Genomic DNA, 12,562 nt, shown 5'->3' with positions numbered 1-12,562 from the left:
AATAGACTGTATTTATGTTATTCACATGTGAATAATGCTGTATAATAGACTGTATTTATATTATTCACATGTGAATAATGCTGTATAATAGACTGTATTTATGTTATTCACATGTGAATAATGCTGTATAATAGACTATATTTATATTATTCACATGTGAATAATGCTGTATAATAGACTGTATTTATGTTATTCACATGTGAATAATGCTGTATAATAGACTGTATTTATGTTATTCACATGTGAATAATGCTGTATAATTGACTGTATTTATGTTATTCACATGTGAATAATGCTGTATAATAGACTGTATTTATGTTATTCACATGTGAATAATGCTGTATACTAGACTGTATTTATATTATTCACATGTGAATAATGCTGTATAATAGACTGTATTTATGTTATTCACATGTGAATAACATAAATAACCCCCATCAAAAGTCACATTGCTGGACTTCGGTCCCATGTGGACCACACTTGGGACTCACAGCAGCAGGGCACAGGGGGTCCAAGGAGACCACCTGGACCGGGGCGTCCCCCTTCAGCGTGAAGCCCAGGTCCCGGTCCTCGGCGCGGAGGCGCAGCGTCCGGGGTGGCGTCCAGCGCTGCTTGGCGGAGAAGACGGCCAGAGGCCCCTGGTGGACACAGAGTGGAAGTGACGCTCAGTACAAGGAACAGGACTTGGATTCTTTCCAACATGTGATGTTTGTGAGCAGCAGCTTCTTTTTTTTTTTACTTTCTTCAATCCGGTCACGCTAAAGACAAACGTCCACTGCAGAGGACGCCGGCTCTCGGGGAGGTCACCCAGAACAAGGTCAAGGTCTACAAGGTGCGGACCGAACTCTCTGCTTTTTTCCATCGTAAAATCAAGCGGTTCTAACTGGCGGCTCGCAGTTGCAATTTTCTATTTAAATACGCTAGCTTGATGCTAATTTACATTGAATGGACATGCTACTGTTAGCATTAGCCATTTTACATTTCCGCACCTCCAAAATGTGCTAATGCAAACTGCAACTCAGCTGAATGTCACAATGGAACAGCCGGCGTGTGATTAGTGCAACACTTACAGTACAAACACTTTGTAGGGCGCAACATAACACATTGAACTGCCTTCTTCCGACTTAAACAACATGAATAAATTCAAATGTCACATGAATAAATACAGTTTTAGTATCAAATAATATTTATTAGCACACACAAAAAGTAGCGTACATCGGTGGCGCCCCCCAAGTACCGGGACCAGGTACCGGGACCAGGTACCGTGTCGGTTCAGATAGGAACGGAGCCCAGCCCTAAGTCCCCCGTAGATAAATATATAGGTGGCACTGAACGCTGAATCAGACGTGGAGAGTGCGAATAGAGAAGATTCCTGAGGACTCTTCATAAAAATGCCAAAATTGTAAGCTACCTTGTTCATATATAAGGCGCACCGGATTATAAGGCGCACCTTCAATGAATGGCCTATTTTAAAACTTTGTTCATATATAAGGTGCACCGCATTATAAGGCGCACCTTCAATGAATGGCCAATTTAAAACTGTGTTCATATATAAGGCGCACTGCATTATAAGGCGCACCTTCAATGAATGGCCAATTTTAAAACTGTGTTCATATATAAGGCGCACCGCATTATAAGGCGCACCTTCAATGAATGGCCAATTTAAAACTGTGTTCATATATAAGGCGCACCGCATTATAAAGTGCACCGGATTATAAGGCGCACCTTCAATGAATGGCCTATTTTAAAACTTTGTTCATATATAAGGCGCACCGCATTATAAGGCGCACCGGATTATAAGGCGCACCTTCAATGAATGGCCTATTTTAAAACTTTGTTCATATATAAGGCGCACCGCATTATAAGGCACACCTTCAATGAATGGCCAATTTTAAAACTGTGTTCATATATAAGGCGCACCGCATTATAAGGCGCACCGGATTATAAGGCGCACCTTCAATGAATGGCCTATTTTAAAACTTTGTTCATATATAAGGCGCACCGCATTATAAGGCGCACCTTCAATGAATGGCCTATTTTAAAACTTTGTTCATATATAAGACGCACCGCATTATAAGGCGCACCTTCAATGAGTGGCCAATTTTAAAACTGTGTTCATATATAAGGCGCACCGCATTATAAGGCGCACCGCATTATAAGGCGCACCTTCAATGAATGGCCAATTTTAAAACTGTTCATATATAAGGCGCACCGCATTATAAGGCGCACCGGATTATAAGGTGCACCTTCAATGAATGGCCAATTTGAAAACTTTGTTCATATATAAGGCGCACCGCATTATAAGGCGCACCGGATTATAAGGCGCACCTTCAATGAATGGCCTATTTTAAAACTTTGTTAATATATAAGGCGCACCGCATTATAAGGTGCACCGGATTATAAGGCGCACCTTCAATGAATGGCCTATTTTAAAACTGTGTTAATATATATAAGGCGCACCGCATTATAAGGTGCACCGGATTATAAGGCGCACCTTCAATGAATGGCCTATTTTAAAACTTTGTTCATATATAAGGCGCACCGCATTATAAGGTGCACCGCATTATAAGGCGCACCTTCAATGAATGGCCAATTTTAAAACTGTGTTCATATATAAGGCGCACCGCATTATAAGGCGCACCGGATTATAAGGTGCACCTTCAATGAATGGCCTATTTTAAAACTTTGTTCATATATAAGGCGCACCGCATTATCAAGTGCACCGGATTATAAGGCGCACCTTCAATGAATGGCCAATTTTAAAACTTTGTTCATATATAAGGCGCACCGCATTATAAGGTGCACCGCATTATAAGGCGCACCTTCAATGAATGGCCTATTATAAAACTTTGTTCTTATATAAGGCGCACCGCATTATAAGGCGCACCTTCAATGAATGGCCTATTTTAAAACTTTGTTCATATATAAGGCGCACCGCATTATAAGGCGCACCTTCAATGAATGGCCAATTTTAAAACTGTGTTCATATATAAGGCGCACCGCATTATAAGACGCACCGGATTATAAGGTGCACCTTCAATGAATGGCCCATTTTAAAACTTTGTTCATATATAAGGCGCACCGCATTATAAGGCGCACCGGATTATAAGGCGCACCTTCAATGAATGGCCTATTTTAAAACTTTGTTCATATATAAGGCGCACCGCATTATAAGGCGCACCTTCAATGAATGGCCAATTTTAAAACTGTGTTCATATATAAGGCGCACCGCATTATAAGACGCACCGGATTATAAGGTGCACCTTCAATGAATGGCCCATTTTAAAACTTTGTTCATATATAAGGCGCACCGCATTATAAGGCGCACCGGATTATAAGGCGCACCTTCAATGAATGGCCTATTTTAAAACTTTGTTCATGTATAAGGCGCACCGCATTATAAGGTGCACCGCATTATAAGGCGCACCTTCAATGAATGGCCAATTTTAAAACTGTGTTCATATATAAGGCGCACCGCATTATAAGGCGCACCGGATTATAAGGTGCACCTTCAATGAATGGCCTATTTTAAAACTTTGTTCATATATAAGGCGCACCGCATTATCAAGTGCACCGGATTATAAGGCGCACCTTCAATGAATGGCCAATTTTAAAACTTTGTTCATATATAAGGCGCACCGCATTATAAGGTGCACCGGATTATAAGGCGCACCTTCAATGAATGGCCTATTATAAAACTTTGTTCATATATAAGGCGCACCGCATTATAAGGCGCACCTTCAATTAATGGCCTATTTTAAAACTTTGTTCATATATAAGGCGCACCGCATTATAAGGCGCACAGAATAGACGCTACAGTAGAGGCTGGGGTTACGTTATGCATCCCGTTGTTGCGAGACCTGTTGTGGCTCAATATTGGTGCATATATAAGGCGCACCGGATTATAAGGCGGACTGTCAGCTTTTGATAAATTGGAAGTTTTTAGGTGCGCCTTATAGTGCGGAAAATACGGTAGTGGGTGTGGCTTGTATAGTGGTGTGCTCTATAGTCGGGGAAAATACGGTGGTTGGATTTTGACGGGCCATTTTATCTCCTGGGAACATCGGTCTAAATCCTTACAGTATCTTCCCCGCTGGGCCGTGGAATGAGAGGACAAGAAAGAGGATCGCCGCCATGCTAACGAGATTAGCGCCGGTAAGAACCGGAACAAAAGGGATTTGTGTACACACGACGGCAGATGACGGAACCCTGGCGCATAGAACTGGTCCACTCGGCTCCACAAGAGCGCTTGTCGGAACTGAAAATAACCCGTCTACAAAAAGTATGGCTTTGCGTGAAATATTAACGACGGCCCGATAGGAGAAATGATGACATCATACCGATTAATCCGTCAAGAAATAGTTCTGATAACTGATGAAAAACAGTTTAATAAGGCAAGATAACTGGCGAGCAAATGAAGCGCTCCTTTTCTCCCACTGGTGCTGTGACCTTCCCCCGAGCGCCTCGTAAACAAACGCGGCGTCTGTTGCTTCGATGAGTGGAACTAATTTGATATTTATATCATCCGGATCGCATAAACGAAGGTAAAACAAGTTAAATAGAAGGTAAAAGATGGTAAAAGAAAATAAAAGATTGTAAAATAAGTTAATTAGAAGGTAAAATATGGTCAAATACAGTAAAACAATTTGAAGGAAAAAATATATACTAAAAGATATCAAGAAAAAGCTAAATATAAGTTAAAAAAGTTAAAAGGCAAATAGAAAGTAAAAGAAGGTAAAAAAAATAATGTAAATAGGAGGTAAGAAAAAGGTAAGTATATGTTAAATAAAAAGTTAAAGAAGGTTAATAGAAGGTAAAAGAAGGTAAATAAAATATGAGGTAAGTAAAAGGTGAATGTAAGGTAATAGAAGATAAATAAATGCTAAAAGAAGGTAAATGTAAGGTAAAAGAAGGTAAATAGAAAGTAAAATAAAGTAAATAAAAGACGGTAAAAAGAAGGTAAATACAATATTAAAGAAGGTAAATAGAAGGCAAAATAAAGTAAATAAAAGATAGAAGGTAAATAGAAGGCAAAATAAGGTAAAAAAAAAAAAAGATAAAAGAAGGTAGATAAAATAAGGTGAATAAAAGGTAAAAGAAGGTAAATAAAACGTAATTTAAAAAAAAAAGGAGGTAAGTAAAAGGTGAATGTAAGGTAATAGAAGATAAATAAATGCTAATAGAAGGTAAATAGAAAGTAAAATAAAGTAAATAAAAGATAAAAGACGGTAAATAAAAGGTAAAAGAATGTAGATACAATATTAAAAAAGAAAATAAAGAAAATAAAAAATAGAAGGTAAATAGAAGGCAAATTAAAGTAAATAAAAAATAGAAGAAGGTAAATAGAAGGCAAAAGAAGGTAAATAAAGATAAAAGAATGTAGATAAAAGAAGGTAAATAGAAAGTAAATAAAATATAAAAGACGGTAAACAGAAAATAAAAGAAAGTAAAAAAAGATAAAAGAAGGTAAATAAAAAGTAAATAAAAGATAAAAGAAGGTGATTAGAAGGCAAAAAGAGATAAAAGAAGGCGATTAGGAGGTAAAAAAAAGAAGAAGATAAAACAAGGTAAATAGAAAGTAAATATAAGATCAAAGACGGTAAATAGAAGGTAAAAGAAAGTAAATAAAAGATAAAAGAAGGTAAAAGAAGGTAGATAAAAGATGGTGAATAGAAAGTAAATAAAAGATAAAAGATGGTAAATAGAAGGTAAAAGAAAGTAAATAAAATATAAAAGAAGGTAAAAGAAGGCAGATAAAAGAAGGTAAATAGAAAGTAAACAAAAGATAAAAGAAGGTTATTAGAAGGTAAAAAAAAAAGATAAAAGAAGGTAAATAGAAGGTAAACAAAATACATTCTGTCATGAACAGAATCAGTAACAAAGGTCAGAGTTCAACCCTCACTGGAAACACATCTGACTTACTGCGGACCAACTTGTGACACCACCACAACCAGGTGGTCTGATACCCTGATGAACACACCACCACAACCAGGTGGTCCGATACCCTGATGATCAGATACCCTGATGAACAGACCACCACAACCAGGTGGTCTGATACCCTGATGAACACACCACCACAACCAGGTGGTCAGATACCCTGATGAACACACCACCACAAAGGTGAGCACCTTGGTTAGTGTTAGTGTTCTTCAGGTGTGTGTCCAGGACCAATCACACACTCCTGGACACACACCTAGCAGCTCATGGTCACACACCACACCATGCAATCCACCACACCATCCACCACACCATCCACCACACGCATTGCCAGGACATGAATGTGAGTGCGAGGTTAGTAGCCCACATACCAGCCGCTGGAAAAAGTCGCTGACTTTCACCTTTAGGACCGCCGGAACCTCCATTGCTGCTTGCTGCTCCGTTTTAGCTGAGGTGGAAAGAATAACCGTCTTTATGATATTGTAACATAGTCTGAGGTATGATATTTAACATAAACATAAGTAGTCTGAGGTATGATATTTAACATAAACATAAGTAGTCTGAGGTATGATATTTAACATAAACATAAGTAGTCTGAGGTATGATATTGTAACATAAACATAAGTAGTCTGAGGTATGATATTGTAACATAAACATAAGTAGTCTGAGGTATGATATTGTAACATAAACATAAGTAGTCTGAGGTATGATATTTAACATAAACATAAGTAGTCTGAGGTATGATATTTAACATAAACATAAGTAGTCTGAGGTATGATATTTAACATAAACATAAGTAGTCTGAGGTATGATATTTAACATAAACATAAGTAGTCTGAGGTATGATATTTAACATAAACATAAGTAGTCTGAGGTATGACATTGTAACATAAACATAAGTAGTCTGAGGTATGATATTGTAACATAAACATAAGTAGTCTGAGGTATGATATTGTAACATAAACATAAGTAGTCTGAGGTATGATATTGTAACATAAACATAAGTAGTCTGAGGTATGATATTGTAACATAAACATAAGTAGTCTGAGGTATGATATTGTAACATAAACATAAGTAGTCTGAGGTATGATATTTAACATAAACATAAGTAGTCTGAGGTATGATATTTAACATAAACATAAGTAGTCTGAGGTATGATATTGTAACATAAACATAAGTAGTCTGAGGTATGATATTTAACATAAACATAAGTAGTCTGAGGTATGATATTGTAACATAAACATAAGTAGTCTGAGGTATGATATTTAACATAAACATAAGTAGTCTGAGGTATGATATTTAACATAAACATAAGTAGTTTGAGGTATGATATTTAACATAAACATAAGTAGTCTGAGGTATGACATTGTAACATAAACATAAGTAGTCTGAGGTATGATATTGTAACATAAACATAAGTAGTCTGACGTATGATATTGTAACATAAACATAAGTAGTCTGAGGTATGATATTGTAACATAAACATAAGTAGTCTGAGGTATGATATTGTAACATAAACATAAGTAGTCTGAGGTATGATATTGTAACATAAACATAAGTAGTCTGAGGTATGATATTGTAACATAAACATAAGTAGTCTGAGGTATGATATTTAACATAAACATAAGTAGTCTGAGGTATGATATTGTAACATAAACATAAGTAGTCTGAGGTATGATATTGTAACATAAACATAAGTAGTCTGAGGTATGATATTGTAACATAAACATAAGTAGTCTGAGGTATGATATTTAACATAAACATAAGTAGTCTGAGGTATGATATTGTAACATAAACATAAGTAGTCTGAGGTATGATATTGTAACATAAACATAAGTAGTCTGAGGTATGATATTGTAACATAAACATAAGTAGTCTGAGGTATGATATTTAACATAAACATAAGTAGTCTGAGGTATGATATTGTAACATAAACATAAGTAGTCTGAGGTATGATATTTAACATAAACATAAGTAGTCTGAGGTATGATATTGTAACATAAACATAAGTAGTCTGAGGTATGATATTTAACATAAACATAAGTAGTCTGAGGTATGATATTGTAACATAAACATAAGTAGTCTGAGGTATGATATTGTAACATAAACATAAGTAGTCTGAGGTATGATATTTAACATAAACATAAGTAGTCTGAGGTATGATATTGTAACATAAACATAAGTAGTCTGAGGTATGATATTGTAACATAAACATAAGTAGTCTGAGGTATGATATTGTAACATAAACATAAGTAGTCTGAGGTATGATATTTAACATAAACATAAGTAGTCTGAGGTATGATATTGTAACATAAACATAAGTAGTCTGAGGTATGATATTGTAACATAAACATAAGTAGTCTGAGGTATGATATTGTAACATAAACATAAGTAGTCTGAGGTATGATATTTAACATAAACATAAGTAGTCTGAGGTATGATATTGTAACATAAACATAAGTAGTCTGAGGTATGATATTTAACATAAACATAAGTAGTCTGAGGTATGATATTTAACATAAACATAAGTAGTCTGAGGTATGATATTTAACATAAACATAAGTAGTCTGAGGTATGATATTTAACATAAACATAAGTAGTCTGAGGTATGATATTTAACATAAACATAAGTAGTCTGAGGTATGATATTGTAACATAAACATAAGTAGTCTGAGGTATGATATTGTAACATAAACATAAGTAGTCTGAGGTATGATATTTAACATAAACATAAGTAGTCTGAGGTATGATATTGTAACATAAACATAAGTAGTCTGAGGTATGATATTGTAACATAAACATAAGTAGTCTGAGGTATGATATTGTAACATAAACATAAGTAGTCTGAGGTATGATATTTAACATAAACATAAGTAGTCTGAGGTATGATATTGTAACATAAACATAAGTAGTCTGAGGTATGATATTGTAACATAAACATAAGTAGTCTGAGGTATGATATTGTAACATAAACATAAGTAGTCTGAGGTATGATATTTAACATAAACATAAGTAGTCTGAGGTATGATATTGTAACATAAACATAAGTAGTCTGAGGTATGATATTTAACATAAACATAAGTAGTCTGAGGTATGATATTGTAACATAAACATAAGTAGTCTGAGGTATGATATTTAACATAAACATAAGTAGTCTGAGGTATGATATTGTAACATAAACATAAGTAGTCTGAGGTATGATATTGTAACATAAACATAAGTAGTCTGAGGTATGATATTTAACATAAACATAAGTAGTCTGAGGTATGATATTGTAACATAAACATAAGTAGTCTGAGGTATGATATTGTAACATAAACATAAGTAGTCTGAGGTATGATATTGTAACATAAACATAAGTAGTCTGAGGTATGATATTTAACATAAACATAAGTAGTCTGAGGTATGATATTGTAACATAAACATAAGTAGTCTGAGGTATGATATTGTAACATAAACATAAGTAGTCTGAGGTATGATATTGTAACATAAACATAAGTAGTCTGAGGTATGATATTTAACATAAACATAAGTAGTCTGAGGTATGATATTGTAACATAAACATAAGTAGTCTGAGGTATGATATTTAACATAAACATAAGTAGTCTGAGGTATGATATTGTAACATAAACATAAGTAGTCTGAGGTATGATATTGTAACATAAACATAAGTAGTCTGAGGTATGATATTGTAACATAAACATAAGTAGTCTGAGGTATGATATTGTAACATAAACATAAGTAGTCTGAGGTATGATATTTAACATAAACATAAGTAGTCTGAGGTATGATATTGTAACATAAACATAAGTAGTCTGAGGTATGATATTTAACATAAACATAAGTAGTCTGAGGTATGATATTGTAACATAAACATAAGTAGTCTGAGGTATGATATTGTAACATAAACATAAGTAGTCTGAGGTATGATATTGTAACATAAACATAAGTAGTCTGAGGTATGATATTTAACATAAACATAAGTAGTCTGAGGTATGATATTGTAACATAAACATAAGTAGTCTGAGGTATGATATTTAACATAAACATAAGTAGTCTGAGGTATGATATTGTAACATAAACATAAGTAGTCTGAGGTATGATATTGTAACATAAACATAAGTAGTCTGAGGTATGATATTTAACATAAACATAAGTAGTCTGAGGTATGATATTGTAACATAAACATAAGTAGTCTGAGGTATGATATTGTAACATAAACATAAGTAGTCATCCTGGACATTAATTCAACTTGACTAGTTATTATATCCTGGACATTTTGATTTTTATTTTATACTAATAAATGTATTTGTATTTATTTATTTTAATACATTTATTTGTACGTGTTTATTTCTAATAAATGCATTTTTTTTATTTATGTATATTTCATTCTCATGTATTTTTATTTTATTACATTTATTAAATGTGTTTATTCTTATTGTATTTTAATACATTTATTTTGTGTTTATTTATTTTCATTTTATTTTAATAAATGCATTTTTTTGTTTATCTATATTTTATTCTAATAAATGTATTTGTATTTTTGTATTTTATTCTGATAAATGCATTTTTTTTGTTTATTTATATTTGATACTAATGAATGTATTTGTATTCATTTATTTTAACGTGTTTATTTCTAATAAATGCATTTTTTTTGTTTATGTATATTTCATTCTAATGTGTTTTTATTTGTTTATTTTTATTTTATTACATTTATTAAATGGGTTTATTCTTATTTTATTTTAATACATTTATTTTGTGTTTATTTATTTTCATTTTATTTTAATAAATAAATTTTTTTGTTTATTTATATTTTATTCTAATAAATGTTTTTTTATTTTATTTATTTTATTTTAATAAATGCATTTTTTTGTGTTTATTTATGTTTTATACTAATAAATGTATTTGTATTTATTTATTTTAATACATTTATTTTTACGTGTATATTTCTAATAAATGCATTTTTTTGGTTTATGTATATTTCATTCTAATGTATTTTTATTTGTTTATTTTTATTTTATTACATTTGTTAAATGTATTTATTCTTATTTTATTTTAATACATTTATTTTGTGTTTATTTATTTTCATTTTATTTTCATAAATGCATTTGTTTGTTTATTTATATTTTATTCTAATAAATGTATTTGTATTTTTGTATTTTATTCTGATAAATGCATTTTTTTTGTTTATTTATATTTGATACTAATAAATGTATTTGTATTCATTTATTTTAACGTGTTTATTTTTAATAAATGCATTTTTTTGGTTTATGTATATTTCATTCTAATGTATTTTTATTTGTTTATTTAAATGTTATTACATTAATTGAATGTGTTTATTTTAATACATTTATTTTGAGTTTATTTATTTTCATTTTATTTGAATAAATGCATTTTTTTGTTTATTTATATTTTATTCTAATACATGTATTTGTATTTTATTTATTGTATTTTAATAAATGCATTTTTTTGTGTTTATTTATGTTTTATACTAATAAATGTATTTGCATTTATTTATTTTAATACATTTATTTTTACGTGTATATTTCTAATAAATGCATGTTTTTGGTTTATGTATATTTTATTCTAATGTATTTTTATTTGTTTATTTTATTTTTATTACATTTATTAAATGTGTTTATTCTTATTGTATTTTAATACATTTATTTTGTGTTTATTTATTTTCATTTTATTTTAATAAATGCATTTTTTTGTTTATTTATATTTTATTCTAATAAATGTATTTGTATTTTTGTATTTTATTCTGATAAATGCATTTTTTTTGTTTATTTACATTTGGTACTAATAAATGTATTTGTATTCATTTGTTTTAATACATTTATTTTTAATAAATGCATTTTTTTTGTTTATGTATATTTCATTCTAATGTATTTTTATTAGTTTTTTAAAATGTTATTACATTAATTAAATGTGTTTATTTTAATTGTATTTTAATACATTTATTTTGTGTTCATTTATTTTCATTTTATTTTCATAAATGCATTTTTTTGCTTATTTATAATTTATTCTAATAAATGTATTTGTATTTTTGTATTTTATTCTGATAAATGCATTTTTTTTGTTTATTTATATTTGATACTAATAAATGTATTTGTATTCATTTATTTTAACGTGTTTATTTTTAATAAATGCATTTTTTTGTTTATGTATATTTCATTCTAATGTATTTTTATTTGTTTATTTAAATGTTATTACATTAACTAAATGTGTTTATTTTAATTGTATTTGAATACATTTATTTTGAGTTTATTTATTTTCATTTTATTTTAATAAATGCATTTTTTTGTTTATTTATATTTTATTCTAATAAATGTATTTGTATTTTATTTATTTTATTTTAATAAATGCATTTTTTGTGTTTATTTATGTTTTATACTAATAAATGTATTTGTATTTATTTCTTTTAATACATTTATTTTCACGTGTATATTTCTAATAAATGCATTTTTTTGGTTTATGTATATTTTATTGTAATGTATTTTTATTTGTTTATTTTATTTTTATTACATTCATTAAATGTGTTTATTCTTGTATTTTAATACATTTTTTTTGTGTTTATTTATTTTCATTTTATTTTAATAAATGCATTTTTTTGTTTATTTAT

General features: G+C 30.6%; 1 protein-coding gene across 1 annotated transcript in view; it reads right to left on the bottom strand.

Moving 5' to 3' along the window:
- Positions 1–12,562, bottom strand: part of LOC133629902 (rhophilin-2-like) — an 86,358-nt gene that overhangs the window by 8,465 nt on the left and 65,331 nt on the right. Inside the window, exons 12-13 of the mRNA XM_062021013.1 lie at positions 6,309–6,385; positions 492–638 (exon numbers count right to left, since the gene is read on the bottom strand). Of these exons, the coding sequence (XP_061876997.1) occupies positions 492–638; positions 6,309–6,385 (224 nt within the window). The remainder of the gene's footprint in view (positions 1–491; positions 639–6,308; positions 6,386–12,562) is intronic.

The sequence above is a fragment of the Entelurus aequoreus genome, linkage group LG02, assembly GCF_033978785.1.
Source record: "Entelurus aequoreus isolate RoL-2023_Sb linkage group LG02, RoL_Eaeq_v1.1, whole genome shotgun sequence".
Taxonomy (NCBI): domain Eukaryota; kingdom Metazoa; phylum Chordata; class Actinopteri; order Syngnathiformes; family Syngnathidae; genus Entelurus; species Entelurus aequoreus.
This window is presented reverse-complemented; position numbering and strand designations above follow the sequence as displayed.